Below are 14715 nucleotides of genomic sequence, written 5' to 3' on the forward strand. Positions count from 1 at the left end.
CTACAGCACCTTATATTTATGATAGATGTTAGTATATTCACTATGCGAATACCCATAATCTGTACATAACCCATCACCTATACACTATGCGTATATCCTGTAAATCATTGCTATTTATAAAACTGTATATATTGATTTGTAAATTGACCTGTACACACTGTTGCATCTCTATTTATCTCTATATAGTCCAACCTAATAGTATAGTTTTACCCAACCTGCAAATGTCATCTGTGCATACACCCCCCCCTCCAACCTACTGTACATATCCTTTGTTTTTCTGTGTGATTTGAGTGTGATTTTGTGTGATTTGAAACCTGCTCGTGTAATTTGTAAATTGAATTTTTGTATTCCACCTTCTTACTCTTGTAGCACATCTTAGGAGCCGGCAGTAACATTTCACTGTACATTGTACCTGTACGATATGCACGTGACAAATAAAATTGACTTTGACTTTGACCTAATGTAAACTGGCAATGCATTCCACAATTTGGGTGCATAAAATGAGAATGCAGCCTCACCAAATCTCTACACACACACACACACACACACACACACACACACACACACACACACACACACACACACACACACACACACACGTGCATACGCAAGCACACGCGGACGCACACAGGCACGTGCACACGTGCGCATGCCAGAGATATTCTGCGCTGCAGGAGGGGATGAAGTAGCCTGTTTTTCATATCAGAAACACTCATACACCAATTACACACACACACACACACACTTGTACAAACTATTACAAACACACTCAAACACAGCAGCAACATTACATATTCGTATACGTATTCTAAAATCCATTGTTGCTCCATTCAGCTCACTCTCACACCCTTAAGGTCGATTTAGACTTCTGCGTATTATCAATATGAACCAGTTCAAAACGGTTTGTATTTAAAACCATTTATTGCAACCCTCCAAAACGGAAAACGGTTTTCAAAGTAAAGTTCTTATCTGGATACAACAGAGGTGTCTTTATTTAAATGAAATGCCCTTTCTCACTTGTCCTGTAATTGAAACTGAGTTACTGTCAATAACTGCCAGGGCAAGCCACAGAAGATCTACTACCTTTACATAATTAAACTGGTTCAACTGCTTTTTCACATAATATAACAAATTAAATCAGTTTTTCTGCAGCTGTGCATTTATAATGAAACATATGAATAAAATAAATGGTGTTTGGTTGATCCCCTCTGGATGTACGTATAAGCTTTGTTTTTCCATATTTTTTCGGAAAAAATAAATAATGTACTTGTAGTGACTACATTATGGGTTCATGTTCTCCTCTTACGGTTGGTTGTGTAGTGGGAGGGAACCAGTTCTGGCACTAGGGGCAGAGGGGAGGATTATTAAGGTTGCAACTTCCTGTTTAGACACAACAGTTTTGGTGATCTATTTTCTGGTCCTGTACTGAGAGTACAAGTTGTTATTTTGATTAAACAGTTATCATTACGTTGCCTACGTCTTTCCTTTTTCCTCCGGCACTACACTGGTGACCCCGACGTGGATTTTTGTTAACGTAATTGTGTACAAAAACCAGCGAACGAACATTACAATCCTGCAAAATGTCCGGGCGAGGAAGACGTTCAAACCAGCGGCAGCCATCACCATCCCCTGTCAGGGTAACGCGTGGTGCGCACACTCCCACTCTCAAGCTACCAGAGTTCTGGGACTCAACGCCTGCTGCATGGTTTGCTATTGTAGAGGCACATTTCAACAAAAGTGACATCGATGACGACGACGACCGGTACAACCATGCTGTGGCAATGTTGGGCAGCTCCACCGCAGCTCGAGTGGTAGGTTTTTTGTCTGCTCCCCCGACGACGAACAAATATGAGCGCCTCAAGGCCCTGCTTCTAGAGACATTTGAACTGTCCACTGCGGAGAGGGTGCGTCGCCTATTTGCCATGTCGGACTTGGGTGACGAGAGGCCTTCTGCGCGCATGGAGAGGATGCTAAACCTGCTCGGTACAGAAGACCCCATGATCCTCTTCACAGAGCTGTTCATGCGCACATTGCCAGCTCAAGTTAGGATGGCGCTGGCCAACACCGCCATCATGGAGCCCCGCGCCCTGGCCAGGGAGGCGGACCGGTTCGTCTTGGCCATGCCTCAACGGTCCCCCGACCTGCTCGCTCCCGCGGCCGCCCCGCCACCCGACCGTCGCAGGAGAGCGAAGGATGACGCCAGACCTTCTGGCCAGCAGGGTAACGCTGCGGGCCATTGTTTCTACCACGCCACTTTTGGCGCCAAGGCCAAACGGTGCCGCTCACCCTGCACCTTCGGACCGACGGGAAACGGCGGGGCCGGCACTCAGTAGTGGCCCTGAGCGCTGGCGTCACCAACAGGCTGCTCTTCATACAAGACACCGCCTCTGGTCGCAGTTTCCTTTGTGACACAGGTGCCCAGTGGAGCATCATTCCGGCAGAGAGATCGGATGTGGCGAAGGAGGAGCGTGGTCCGCAGTTGGCAGGCGCGGACGGCACACCTATCTGCTCTTATGGCACTAGGGCGGTGGACGTGTGCTTCGGAGGGCAATGCTTTTCGTGGGATTTTGTCATAGCGGCTGTCACATTTCCCCTCCTTGGTGCGGATTTTCTGTGCGCCCACAACCTGTTGGTGGACGTGGGGAACAGGCGCCTGGTCAACTCACAGACTTTCGCTTCCTTCGCCTGTACGCAGGGGGAGGCGGTCTACAGCGGGTGGTCCAATACGCTCGCCGAAAGTGACCAGTACCTTCGGCTGCTCGCCGAATTCCCCGACCTTACCAAGCCCACCTTCTCCGCGCCCACGGTGAAACACGGAGTGGAGCACCACATCGAGACCGAGGGGCCTCCCCTCCACGCCAGGGCCAGGCGCCTCAACCCGGAGAAGCTGGCCATCGCCAGGGCGGAGTTTGCGCATATGGAGCAGGTGGGCATCGTTCGGCGCTCGAGCAGCCCCTGGGCGTCTCCCCTGCACATCGTCCCTAAGTCAGACGGCGGGTGGCGCCCATGTGGGGACTACCGCCGCCTCAACGACGCGTCCAAGCCTGACCGCTACCCGGTCCCACATGTCCAGGACTTTTCAGCGAACCTGGCAGGCAAACGCTTCTTCTCCAAAGTGGACCGGGTACGGGGGTACCATCAGGTGCCGGTGCACCCCGAGGACGTCCCTAAGACGGCCGTAATCACGCCATTTGGACTCTTCGAGTTTCTGCAGATGCCGTTCGGCCTGAAGAACGCGGCGCAGACCTTCCAACGCCTCATGCACTCGGTGCTCCGGGACCTACCATTCCTCTTCGTCTACTTGGATGACATCCTCGTGGCAAGCACCACGGAGGAGGAGCACCTGTCCCACCTCCGGGCCCTTTTCACACGGCTCAGCCAACATGGGCTGATTGTCAATCCGGCGAAGTGTGAGTTCGGACGGAACACCATCGACTTTCTCGGGCACCGGGTCTCCGCAGAGGGGGTGACCCCCCTCCCCTCGAAGGTGGAAGCTGTCGCTGCTTTCCCGCGCCCCAGCACAATCAGCGAGCTCAAGGGGTTCATCGGGATGGTAACCTTCTACTATCGCTTCCTCCACCACATCGCTCACATCCTGCGGCCTCTGTACGATGCCCAGAAGGGCAAGACTCTGAAGCAGCCGGTGGACTGGACGGCGGAGCGTGTCAAAGCCTTTCAGGACACCAAGGCGGCCCTGGCCCGCGCTGCCATGTTGGCCCACCCCTCGCCCTCGGCACCCACTGCTCTCACCACGGACGCCTCTGACTTTGCTGTGGGAGCGGTGTACGAACAGTGGGTTGGGGACGCCTGGCAGCCTCTTGCATTCTTCAGCCGCCAGCTGTCTCCCAGAGAGCAAAGGTACAGCACATTCGACAGGGAGCTCCTCGGGCTGTGGCTTGCTGTCAGACACTTCCGTTTTTTACTGGAGGGCCGCGAGTTTACGGCCTACGTGGACCACAAGCCACTCACGCACGCCATGTCCAAGGTGGCGGAACCGTGGTCCGACCGCCAACAGCGCCAGCTCGCCTACATATCCGAGTTCACCACAGACATCCAGCACGTTGCTGGGAAGTCCAACCAGGTCGCGGATTGTCTCTCCAGGGCGGTGGTTGGTGCGGTCCAACTGGGTTTGGACTACGCGCGCATGGCTGCAGACCAGGCCGCCGACCCCGCCGTCCAGGCTCTCAAGTTGTCGGACACAGGACTGCGCCTAGAAGAGGTGGTTTTCGGTGACGCAGGGGCCACGCTCCTGTGCGACGTCTCCATGGGTCAGCCACGACCGGTGGTCCCCGCCAACTGGAGGCGCCCCGCCTTCGAGGCGATACACGGCTTGTCTCACCCTGGTAGGAAACCGTCCTCACGGCTGGTGTCAGAGAAATTCGTCTGGCATGGGCTCAAGAGGGATGTGAGGGCCTGGGTAGACACGTGCATCGCCTGCCAGCGCGCCAAGGTGCATCGACACGTCAAGGCCCCCCTGGAGCAGTTCTCTGTGCCTGAGCGGAGGTTCGATCATGTAAACGTGGACCTAGTAGGGCCGCTGCCCCCCTCGCACGGATACACCTATCTCTTTACCATGGTGGACAGGACGACTCGCTGGCCGGAGGCAGTTCCGCTCTCCTCAACGACAGCCCCCGACCTGGCCCGGGCGTTCATCGCGGTGTGGGTCTCCCGCTACGGCACCCCTGCTGATCTCTCCTCTGACCGTGGCTCACAGTTTACTTCAGAGCTGTGGGCAGCGGTGGCGGAGAATCTGGGGGTCAAGCTCCACCGCACAACCGCCTATCACCCGCAGGCGAACGGGCTCTGTGAGCGTTTCCATCGATCCATGAAGGCCGCCCTTCGAGCCAGCCTCACGGACAGCGACTGGCTTGACAAGCTGCCGTGGGTCATGCTGGGGCTCAGGACAGCGCCTAAGGAGGACCTCCAGTCGTCGTCCGCTGAGCTGGTGTTTGGACAGCCGCTGCGGGTCCCCGGTAACTTCATTCCCAAGTCAACGGAGCCCTGGTCCGCCGCCGCTCAGCGCGCCTCCCTGCTGGACAGCGCCAGGACCTTCGTCCCGGTCCCGACTACGCAGCATGGTGTCCCTACTTCGAGGGTGCCCCCGGAGCTGCACTCAGCGAGGTTCGTTTTCATTCGTCATGATGGCCACAGGACTCCACTACGTCCTCCTTATGACGGGCCTTTCCGTGTCATCGAGGCCGGAGCCAAGAACTTCATGGTTGACATGGGGGGTAGGCCTGAGTGTGTGTCCGTTGATCGCCTCAAACCGGCCCACTTGGACCTTGAACTGCCCCTGGACTTGGCCCTGCCACCGCGCAGAGGCCGGCCTCCAGTCCTACCTCCCCTGCCGCGCCCTGGCCATTCCCCCCTCCGACCCCGACAACCCCCCGCAGCTCGCGAGCCCCCGGTCGTCACTGCCCCCCGTCCTTCCCTGCAGGAGGACGTGATGGGCGATGTCTCACCTCCTCCCGCACCTCCTGACTTTACCTACGATCGTAGGGGCCGGGCCATACGCCCTCCTCGCCGTGAGGATTTCCAATATTGAGGTGAACACTGGGGGGGCTGGTGTAGTGACTACATTATGGGTTCATGTTCTCCTCTTACGGTTGGTTGTGTAGTGGGAGGGAACCAGTTCTGGCACTAGGGGCAGAGGGGAGGATTATTAAGGTTGCAACTTCCTGTTTAGACACAACAGTTTTGGTGATCTATTTTCTGGTCCTGTACTGAGAGTACAAGTTGTTATTTTGATTAAACAGTTATCATTACGTTGCCTACGTCTTTCCTTTTTCCTCCGGCACTACATACTGTTCATTCACTATGACACATGTGATTAATATTTCCCTGCAGTACGTTCATATTTCCACAATATTTAATCAATTGTCATTTTCAGTCCCCGTGTGTGTGTGTGCGTGCGTGTGTGCATGCGTTATATGTGTGTGCGCGTGTGTGTGTGTGTGTGCGCGCGTGTGTGTGTGTGTGTGTGTGTGTGTGTGTGTGTGTGTGTGTGTGATGGGGGAGGCGGGGGCTAGTGGAAGTCCCAGAGACAATGAGAGGCCGGGGACTTGTTTGTGAGGCCCACTGTCACGGGGAAGAAACTGTTCAGGTGGCGCAAAGTTTTGGTCTTGAAAGACCAGAACCGTCTTCCAGATGGGAGACTCTGGAAGAAGTGGTGACCGGGGTGTGAGGGATCAGCGATGATCTTTCCTGCTCTCTTACTGGTCCTAGAGTGGAACAGGTCCAGGACAGATGGCAGGTTGCAGCCGATGACCTTCTCGGCTGACCGAATAATCCGCTGTAATCTGCCTCTGTCCTTGGCAGTGGAGGCAGCGAACCAGACGGTGATCGATGAGCTGAGGTTTGACTCGATGATGGACATGTAGAACTGAACTATCTGCTGTAGCAATTTATTAAGTGATTGGTTTGTAATTGCTTTAATAATAGAGTTGAGTATGTTGTGTTATTACATTCATAATATGTACATAAAATTCACAATACTTTGCAACGGTGTGCAATTACAATGCAAATAATAGATTGTGTTAAAACATACATAATAACAGTACATTGATGTCACCCAAGCACAATGTTATGTGCTACATGGTTCAAGTAATCATTATAATTTAGCTTTAAGACATCTTGAAGGCACATTTGGTACCTCAATGTTATTTGTATGTTGCTATGTTTATATCCAATACATTTAATCACTTACCCCACTGTCAAATTCTTGGGAGAACTCTTTGGAATCAAGTAAAACAGTCAAGGAGACCAAGATGAACAGGAAAGATGAGAGAAACACAGGAGAGGAAGGAAAGTGGTAAAATGAAATAGACATAGTTGCTGTCATTTGAAAAAAAGTCAAAAACATGTTTACTGGCAATCTTTCAGTAACATTTTTTCACATTTACAATAACCTTGGGATAGCTGCTATTCATTTATCAGAGCTATATATTGTCATCTGTAAAATGAGATAAAATTATCATTGGCAATGTTGGTTCATGGGGGGTTATGCTTCCCCGATGTCAAATTCTCTGAGGTGACAGGTCTAGCACAAACCTTTAGACTGATGTGATGGCATTACATTTATGTTTTCACTTTAAGTTTCACTTCTCCTTCTTGTTTTATTATGTTCCAGTCCTCTCCAGTTATTCAGATCAAAAAGCCAAATGGCACTCAACTACTAAAAACTCCATTCAGTGTAATGCATCTTCTATAAATGGAATGCAAAATAGATATGCCGATTGGGACCGGCCTTATCCATTCACCATACACTCAAGGTATACATGGAACAGCAGGAAGCTGATATTACCTTAATAACAGTCTCCTATTCACAAAGGTAGGTAGCTAAAGTAGCTAAAGATCTTACTGTAACTCTCCTGCTTGTGGTGCTTAGATGGAGGCAGAGGGGATATTTGGGTCGACACAGCATTTGAACAGCAATGTCAATGGGCAGTTTATTCTTGGTCAGGGTGTAAAACTCAAGACTAAAAACAGAAATCCCAAAGCACTCTAAATATGTAGAATTGATTTTTATGGCACAAACTTAAAATGTCACAACACTACATACATATTTAGGCAAAATGTAGAAGGTAGTGAAGGGTAAACTGTATTCAAGGACTAATCGATAACATGATAAATTTAAAAAAGCATACAAAGTTACAGTACGTAACACTTTAAACTTGGTCCCTATACTGGGCAGGAGCGCCACAGAAGCTTTTAACTAAAATTACTATTGTTACTAGTGTTTTGCTAGTGTGTTGTTAGGAATATTTAGACATAGAAAAATCCTTCATACCACAGAAATCATTTCAATGAAAAAAAACAAAAAAAGTTATATACGAATCACATAAATTTAGAGTTCCATTGAAGTCATTGATGTTTAGTGTTGATCAATTCTGACAGAAAATGTGTCCAATTCTAATTCAAACATACCGGTAGTACAAATTGGTGGACAGTGGTCCATAATCCATATCATTTTTAACAAACAGTTGAATAGTTATTTCTAGGATGGCAATGTATAGACAGTCAATAACAATGATAACAATAAGCAATGGATTAATTACAGAAATTGAGACTTAAGTACATTTGTAACATACAGTACTTCATCTAGGCATCCCCCTAATCCAAAGAAACACATTATGGAGCAACTTGATGTATGAGTATATGGTCATATCATGTACAATGCATGTTTGCCTGCTTCGATATAAGTGTGCCAAACATTATTTTTATTTTTTTAAAGTACACAAATAATAAATGCAAGTTCAGTCTCTTCATCACATCACCATTATCCTTTTAATTACTATTTTAACTTGTATAGGTAGACAAATGCAGATATGAATGATGGGATAAGTTTGACCAAACAGTATACAGAATTGTACTAATGACTTGCTCAATTCCAACACTCAATTACATGTTGAGTCATTTGGTATGAAAATGGAACATAAATGTCAATGAACTATTTGTCTGGAAAAAAGATCTTAAAATATGCATGTTGAAAAATCCTCTAGGCCCATATTTTGGTAAAATAAAAAACATCATTAATATCTTTGTTCCATTTAAACACTGAGTGAACCCTGAATGTGAATTGTCCTGAGTTTGTTCAACTTCTTCATAAAGCAGATGATATCACTTTTTAGACAGACGATATAAGCTAAGTTGTGTACAACTAGGAGAAGAAACAACAGGAAATTCTTCAACATCATTCAAAACATGTAACATTGTATCATAGAGGAGGTTGTAGAATACTCTGGAGAGTGAATGTGGACATCATAACAGAAGTACAAGTGGCCTAGTTAAAAGAAAGAATGCTTAAAACCAAAAATACTACCAATATTTAGTGGTTCTTAGGGAAACCATATACAACAATTTTCCACCATTGATGCCCTGATTACTAGTTGAGTCATTGCAATTTACCGTAGTCATCCATCTGAGAAAGAAAAACTCCCAAGACATAAATCAAGAAACTGAACCAGTTACAGGGATGCATACAAGGCACACTAGCATCAGATCCAAGCAATCTCAATGGTGTGACAGCTCTGTCGAGTAGTTTCCCTGAATTGCTGAGTTTCTACCCAATCATCAACCAAAAAAAAAAAAAAAAAACTGCCCAATGTTTGACATGCTACATTTATTTCACACTGTTTGTACAATCTCAGGGATTATTCCCTTATATTTTTATTAAAAACAAAAAATAAGAATTCTGGGGCATGTCAAATAGTGCATTGACAGTATTAAAACCTAACCAAGACTACCCGGCAGTCGATACATGTTGTGCAAACATAGTAATTCAAACGGTGGGGTGAGGGTTTTGAGAACACCGGCACAGTCTAAAAGACAAATATTCAATTTGGCCAATCTTTGAGATAGAAATATTGAATTATTTACTCATGTATTTGTACTCAAATGAGCAAGCTTTCAGCCCATCAGTTGGGTAAAATAATGTTACGATCTGTTCTATGTAACCAAAGTGACAACAGTGTTCTAAAGAGTCCATGGCTGAGAAAACTCCATAACCACAGCTCAATAAACCATTTAAACTTTTAGTGTGACAAAAACACACCTGGTGACAGACGGACCCTTTTCAGCAAGCACAAAGTAATTTAAATCACAACTACCTCCAGGCTCTCAGACCCCCACTGCTCCGCTCCCAATAAGCTGGGCAGTGTCATCGTCTGAGGGATGGGTGTCCTCCCCCTCCCCCTCCTCCTCAGTTTCAGAGTCTGTGTCCTCCTTCGGGGAGTAGTAGCCCTCATAGCCCAGGATGGCTGGGTTGCAGTGGGCAGGGGAGCCTAGGCACTGGGCGGTGGTTACTGTGGTGACAGTGGCTGAGTAGGCTCCAGGACTGCCAGAGGGGGATCCTGGGCTGGAGGAGCGGAGCAGAGGGGTGCGCTCAGTGTCAGCCTCACCTTCTGCTCCCTCCTCCACTCCACCTCTTGCCCCCTCATCCTCAGACTCAGATTCTGAGTATTCTGGGTTGGGCCGGGTGACGCGCTGTTTGCAGACAGGGCATGTCTTCTTAGTCTGGGTAAGCCATGGGTCCACACACTTGCTGTGATATGCTGAAGAGATGGGAAATCAAACAGTTATGGCAACCGCATAGTCTAGGAACTGTGAACATGGATGAGAAAGGCCTTATAGTGGGGATCTACTTGGTAGCTAGATTAAATATGAATTTGAAGAAGTGTATCCAAGTCTGAAATCAAAGTAAGGAGGACACAAGACCTCATACCTGAACATTTTATCACAAAAGTCTAATGTATTTGAGTACTGTAAAGTGTAAAAAATTCCTACTCCCAAACATCACATTCATAATTACCATGTGAACAAGGCAAAACTCGCAGTTTGTCTCCCTCTTCATACTCATCCAGGCAAATTGCACACACATCATATTCATCACCTGAGAGAAGAATAAAAGTTAGATTAATTCTGTATGTAAAATATTTTTAAACAAACAAAAACCATGAAGCCAGAAAATAATTAGGGAGACAATTAAGAAATACACACAACTATGTGAGAAAATGTGACAGGCACTGATGGGTTGAAAGAGAGCATGTGAAAGTCAAATGAATGGAGCCGATCAGATAGCACCTTTTCCTTTTCAGGTTTCTCAACATTCCTGTCATTTCACAATTTGTTTTACCACCTACTGTAGCTAAACTGATGTGACCCACTTAATAACTGACTAAGAATACTCCTTTAAAATACTAACACAAATGATGCAACTTTACACGTACCTAAATTCAAACAGAGTGAGCAGATAATGGCAAAAGTAGTGGCTTGTTCACCAAAATGGTGTGTAGTGGATATAATTAATATTATACAATGGTGTGTAAAATAGATATTTTTACCTTTACTAAACTTGTGAATGGGGATCCTTTTCAGCTGCTCCTTGGTGAGCCTATTTTTCCTCATCCTTTTTCTATACTGCACACAGCGCACAGCCTAAACAAAAACAAGATAGGGTACAAAGATGTTAGTGTCCACTGTTAGCCCTATTCAACTAACAGAGTGTATTCTAAATAAAATACAATTTAGGTGCCTGAGCTCGACCACTATGTTTTTCAGCAAGTTAGATATGTCCTTTATATAATAGAACATTAAAATATAGGTCAATCAACTATTTATTTTTCACAAGTTAAAAAAATGACCCAGCTGGTCGGATGATTTCTTTAGTGAATCTGAATCCTCTGTCCCTTGACCTAATCTTCATTCAGGGTGTGACTCAGATGTTCAGGAGGCAAATGTGATCCATCTCTTTAGATTCAAGCCAAAAGCTTGGATGTTCATGGAACTGAAATCACTTTACAAGCGTTATAGTGATTATAGTCTTGGAGATTATATAGTGATTATTGTCTTGGAGATGGCCTAGCTAGCTGGCTAGCGATCAGACTTGCTCTCCTCGATGTCAAAGTTGCAATGTATTGTTGGTATAAAAGTTTTAGAACAAATTAGAAGTAGAATATTGAAGTTGAACAGGTTGTTGAGGTGACACATGTTATATGCAATACAACACAATGCTGCTAGGTGCTGAAGCAACTCCACAGCTTCAAGATTAAGGGCCCAAAATGAAGGAAATCCTATTGCATGGCCTACCCCATGTTCAACTTATTGGAGCCAGCCCCAAGTGCAAGCATATTAACGATTGACCGTGTCAAGTCAAAACTATTAAACACAGGTATAAACAGGAACATAGAAAATGAGAGAGAGAAAAAAAAGAGAAACATACAAAGCTAGGGACCATCATTCCACAGTGGCACTTACCAGGATGACAACCATAACAAGGATGATCATGCCCACAACTCCTGTGAAGGGGATGAGATAGTACGAGAGAGGGAAGGCAAACTCTGGCTGGAGGATCACATAGGCCCTGCATAACGAATACAGAACCATCAGCTTTTGTATGGGGGAAACGTTGAGTAAGAGCCCAGACTCAACACAGTGCCAGTGCCAGTCTCCAACATGGAGATAATATCCACATACGACCAAACACTGAGGAGGGTAGATCATGTTTTTCAAAGTTACGAATATTACTGAATCTGAAATATGAATCAGTGCAAATGCAACCGATAAAAGGCTCAGTCTTTGCCATGGTGCAGACATTCAAATCTGTCCACACTGAATGGTTACATTGGCAGACATAATAAATCTGGATTTCTATAGGTAAAGCCCAATCTGACATCATTGTGAATGTTTTTTTTTTCTTTTTCTGTAATGTCCCAGTTAGTATTTTGTCACGGAAATTAAGTTTGACAAAAAGAACTGTACTGTCATAATGGGAGCTTTTAAAACCAAGTGTGTGCAATCAGTTATAATGTGTGCAGTCATCCACTCACCCTCGTTCGGGAATTATGGTCCTGAGAATATGGGAGGCATAGTAGCTGGTGAACACTGAGGGAATCCCAATCTCATCTGCAATGGTGTCTACACGCACACAAAGACCTGTACTCAGCATATGTACACATCATTTGCTCGTGTTTTGAGAAGTGTGAAGACAAAACAACTACAATGACTAAACTAGGATCTCTGCTGAACTGATCATATTTTTAAAAAGACTAAAGCAATGGCAGTTAGAAGATGGATCCTCACCATTGCTGAAGTTCATGTTGAGCAGAGTGTCTGAGTACATGTTGTGAATGATGGCTGCACTGAATCCCGCTTGCTGAGCATGCAGTACCTGCGTTATAGTGGAGTACAGAATAAGCAGAGGGGATTTACATCCTGAATATGGTGTGAGAAATACACTGTTGCATTCAAAGTGAGTCTGAACATCACCTAGGAAGATGCACACACTGACCTTTATATCAAAATTGCAGTCATAGCGGCGGATAAGGACTATGAATTTTGTGACGTTGCCATCTCTAGATGTGGGTAATGGTGGAGGGGGTTCTATAGGAGTACAGCCATTGAGTGGACGCGATTCAACCAACACACCCTGGAGGACATCAGGAAAGAAGAGACCATTTGTGTAAAAATGTTTGCACACCATAAACATTTTTTAAATAAATGTTGCTCCTCTTTTGTGCCTCCCTTCTCCTCCGTCTCTCACCATAAGACCCTCTCTGGGGAGCTCAGATCCAAACAGGGCAGGAAGATCCTCAAACATGTTGGTCATGTTGCTATAATGCTACCAGAAAGAAAAGTGTGTTAACATCAACGAAAGCAGACAATTTCCTCGTTACAGCGAACTTAATGGCAAACATCTGAGAGCACCAACAAAATCTGAGAGTTAAAGCTATGGTCACCACCAGAGCACTCACAGCATAGATGTACGCCTGTGCAGCAGGGAAGGGAGCCAGTGTGCACCAGAGAGCCAAAGTCAGGACTCCCAGTCGGACGCCCATGCACCACACACCCAGGCAGAGCATGTCGCCTGATCTGATGTCCTGTGTGGGGGTCAGGTAGCTGGGTTGTTCACCCTGAACATAAAATGAACAAACAAAATATCTATTAACGTCACTCAAAAGCATGAACTATCATGACAAAACGAGTACGACACCAATCCACACAAACACAGAAGTCCTCAAGAATGAAGATACAACGTTAGTTGGCTAGTAGCTACATATTACCGTTAGCTAACTAGCTATTAGCGTTATCTAAGCTGGTTAACAACACAGTTATTACAGCATTGACATGTCTAATATAACAATCACATCTCTAATAGCCAGCTGGCAATACATCCAAACAGCTATCCGGTTCACTTAGGTAGCATTGCTACTTCTGTAGCTAATGTAATGAGTCACTGCAGTGCAGTATGGATGAGGGATAGTTCATGAAGTTAAAAACAATACCTAACAAACGACTAATAACTCACACCGCGGGCTAGCTGGCTAATCAATGATCATTTTCGCAGACAGATACAATGAATCAGTCCATTATTGTTCAGTGAAATGATGTCGGCTACGCTGTGAATCGTTTTGGCTGTGTTCGTCTCACCTTGTTGTTGTTGTTGTTGTTTTTGACACCTACTTCTTCCTTATTCCGGTTAGCTTGATTCGCGAAGTTAAGCTACATGGTCAGCTAGCTGTGGTTTTGAGAAGCTGTGAATCACGTACGCTAGCTAGCTAATGAACAAGCTATATGAATATGCACAACAGTGATGTGGAGTTAGCGTTCTTGTATAGACGTGTTCGGGGTAGGTCCGCGTTACGTAGTTCTACTGTGGTTCTACCATTGTCGAGGATTGACTTATAAAATAAATTGCTAGCTAGCGAGATAGCATATTATGAAATACATTTTCTGATTTCTTCTTCTTTTCGAGTTTCCGGTAGACTGGATGTCTTCAGGCACGATGCCGGCCCCTGCTGGTGGACATCAACTCTACAGTCCGAATCGATATTTAATTTACGAGCGAAAAGCGCTTTCTAAAAACGAGTGTCTACGGTGACACAGACTCTTCACATAGTTAGTAGGCAGGACAGGTCAAACCCGTTTTGACGATTTCTGGGAAATAACATTTAAACTGTAAAATCATGACACGTTTTGGTATTTAACAATAGTATTCGCATACAAACCCTAACACATATACATCTTAAACTACTCTAAAACGACCGTTTATATCTTTAAAATAAGTATTTTGATTTCTCGCTATGCTTCCTGTTTCCTGTTCGCAGGGGCAGTTGTCCATTTTTAATATAACCGTTTTTGTTATTCATCTATTAAGTCATTTCGACAATATAGATCAATATATAGAGATATATACAGTAATATTAACAGACTTCAAAG

At 45.8% G+C, this 14715-nt stretch overlaps 1 protein-coding gene across 2 annotated transcripts; it reads right to left on the reverse strand.

The window, feature by feature from the left end:
- Window positions 1-7465: 7465 nt before the first annotated feature.
- Window positions 7466-14166, reverse strand: rnf167 (ring finger protein 167). Of its 2 annotated transcripts, none has more exons than XM_080527956.1 (10): window positions 13927-14166; window positions 13251-13409; window positions 13040-13117; window positions 12788-12925; window positions 12580-12667; window positions 12327-12414; window positions 11755-11860; window positions 10842-10935; window positions 10310-10390; window positions 7466-10052 (listed from the first exon to the last, which is right to left on the reverse strand). In XM_080527956.1, the coding sequence occupies exons 2-10, from the start codon at window positions 13356-13358 to the stop codon at window positions 9619-9621; spliced, it is 1215 nt and encodes a 404-aa protein (XP_080384082.1). In that variant the 5' UTR covers window positions 13359-13409; window positions 13927-14166; the 3' UTR covers window positions 7466-9618. The 2 variants fall into 2 exon arrangements, with proteins under 2 accessions (XP_080384082.1, XP_080384083.1); XM_080527957.1 differs by lacking the exon at window positions 13927-14166 and adding an exon at window positions 13805-13920.
- Between the last annotated feature and the right edge of the window lie 549 nt (window positions 14167-14715).

The sequence above is a fragment of the Nansenia antarctica genome, assembly GCF_963989245.1.
Source record: "Nansenia antarctica genome assembly, chromosome: 4".
In the NCBI taxonomy this organism is placed as follows: domain Eukaryota; kingdom Metazoa; phylum Chordata; class Actinopteri; order Argentiniformes; family Microstomatidae; genus Nansenia; species Nansenia antarctica.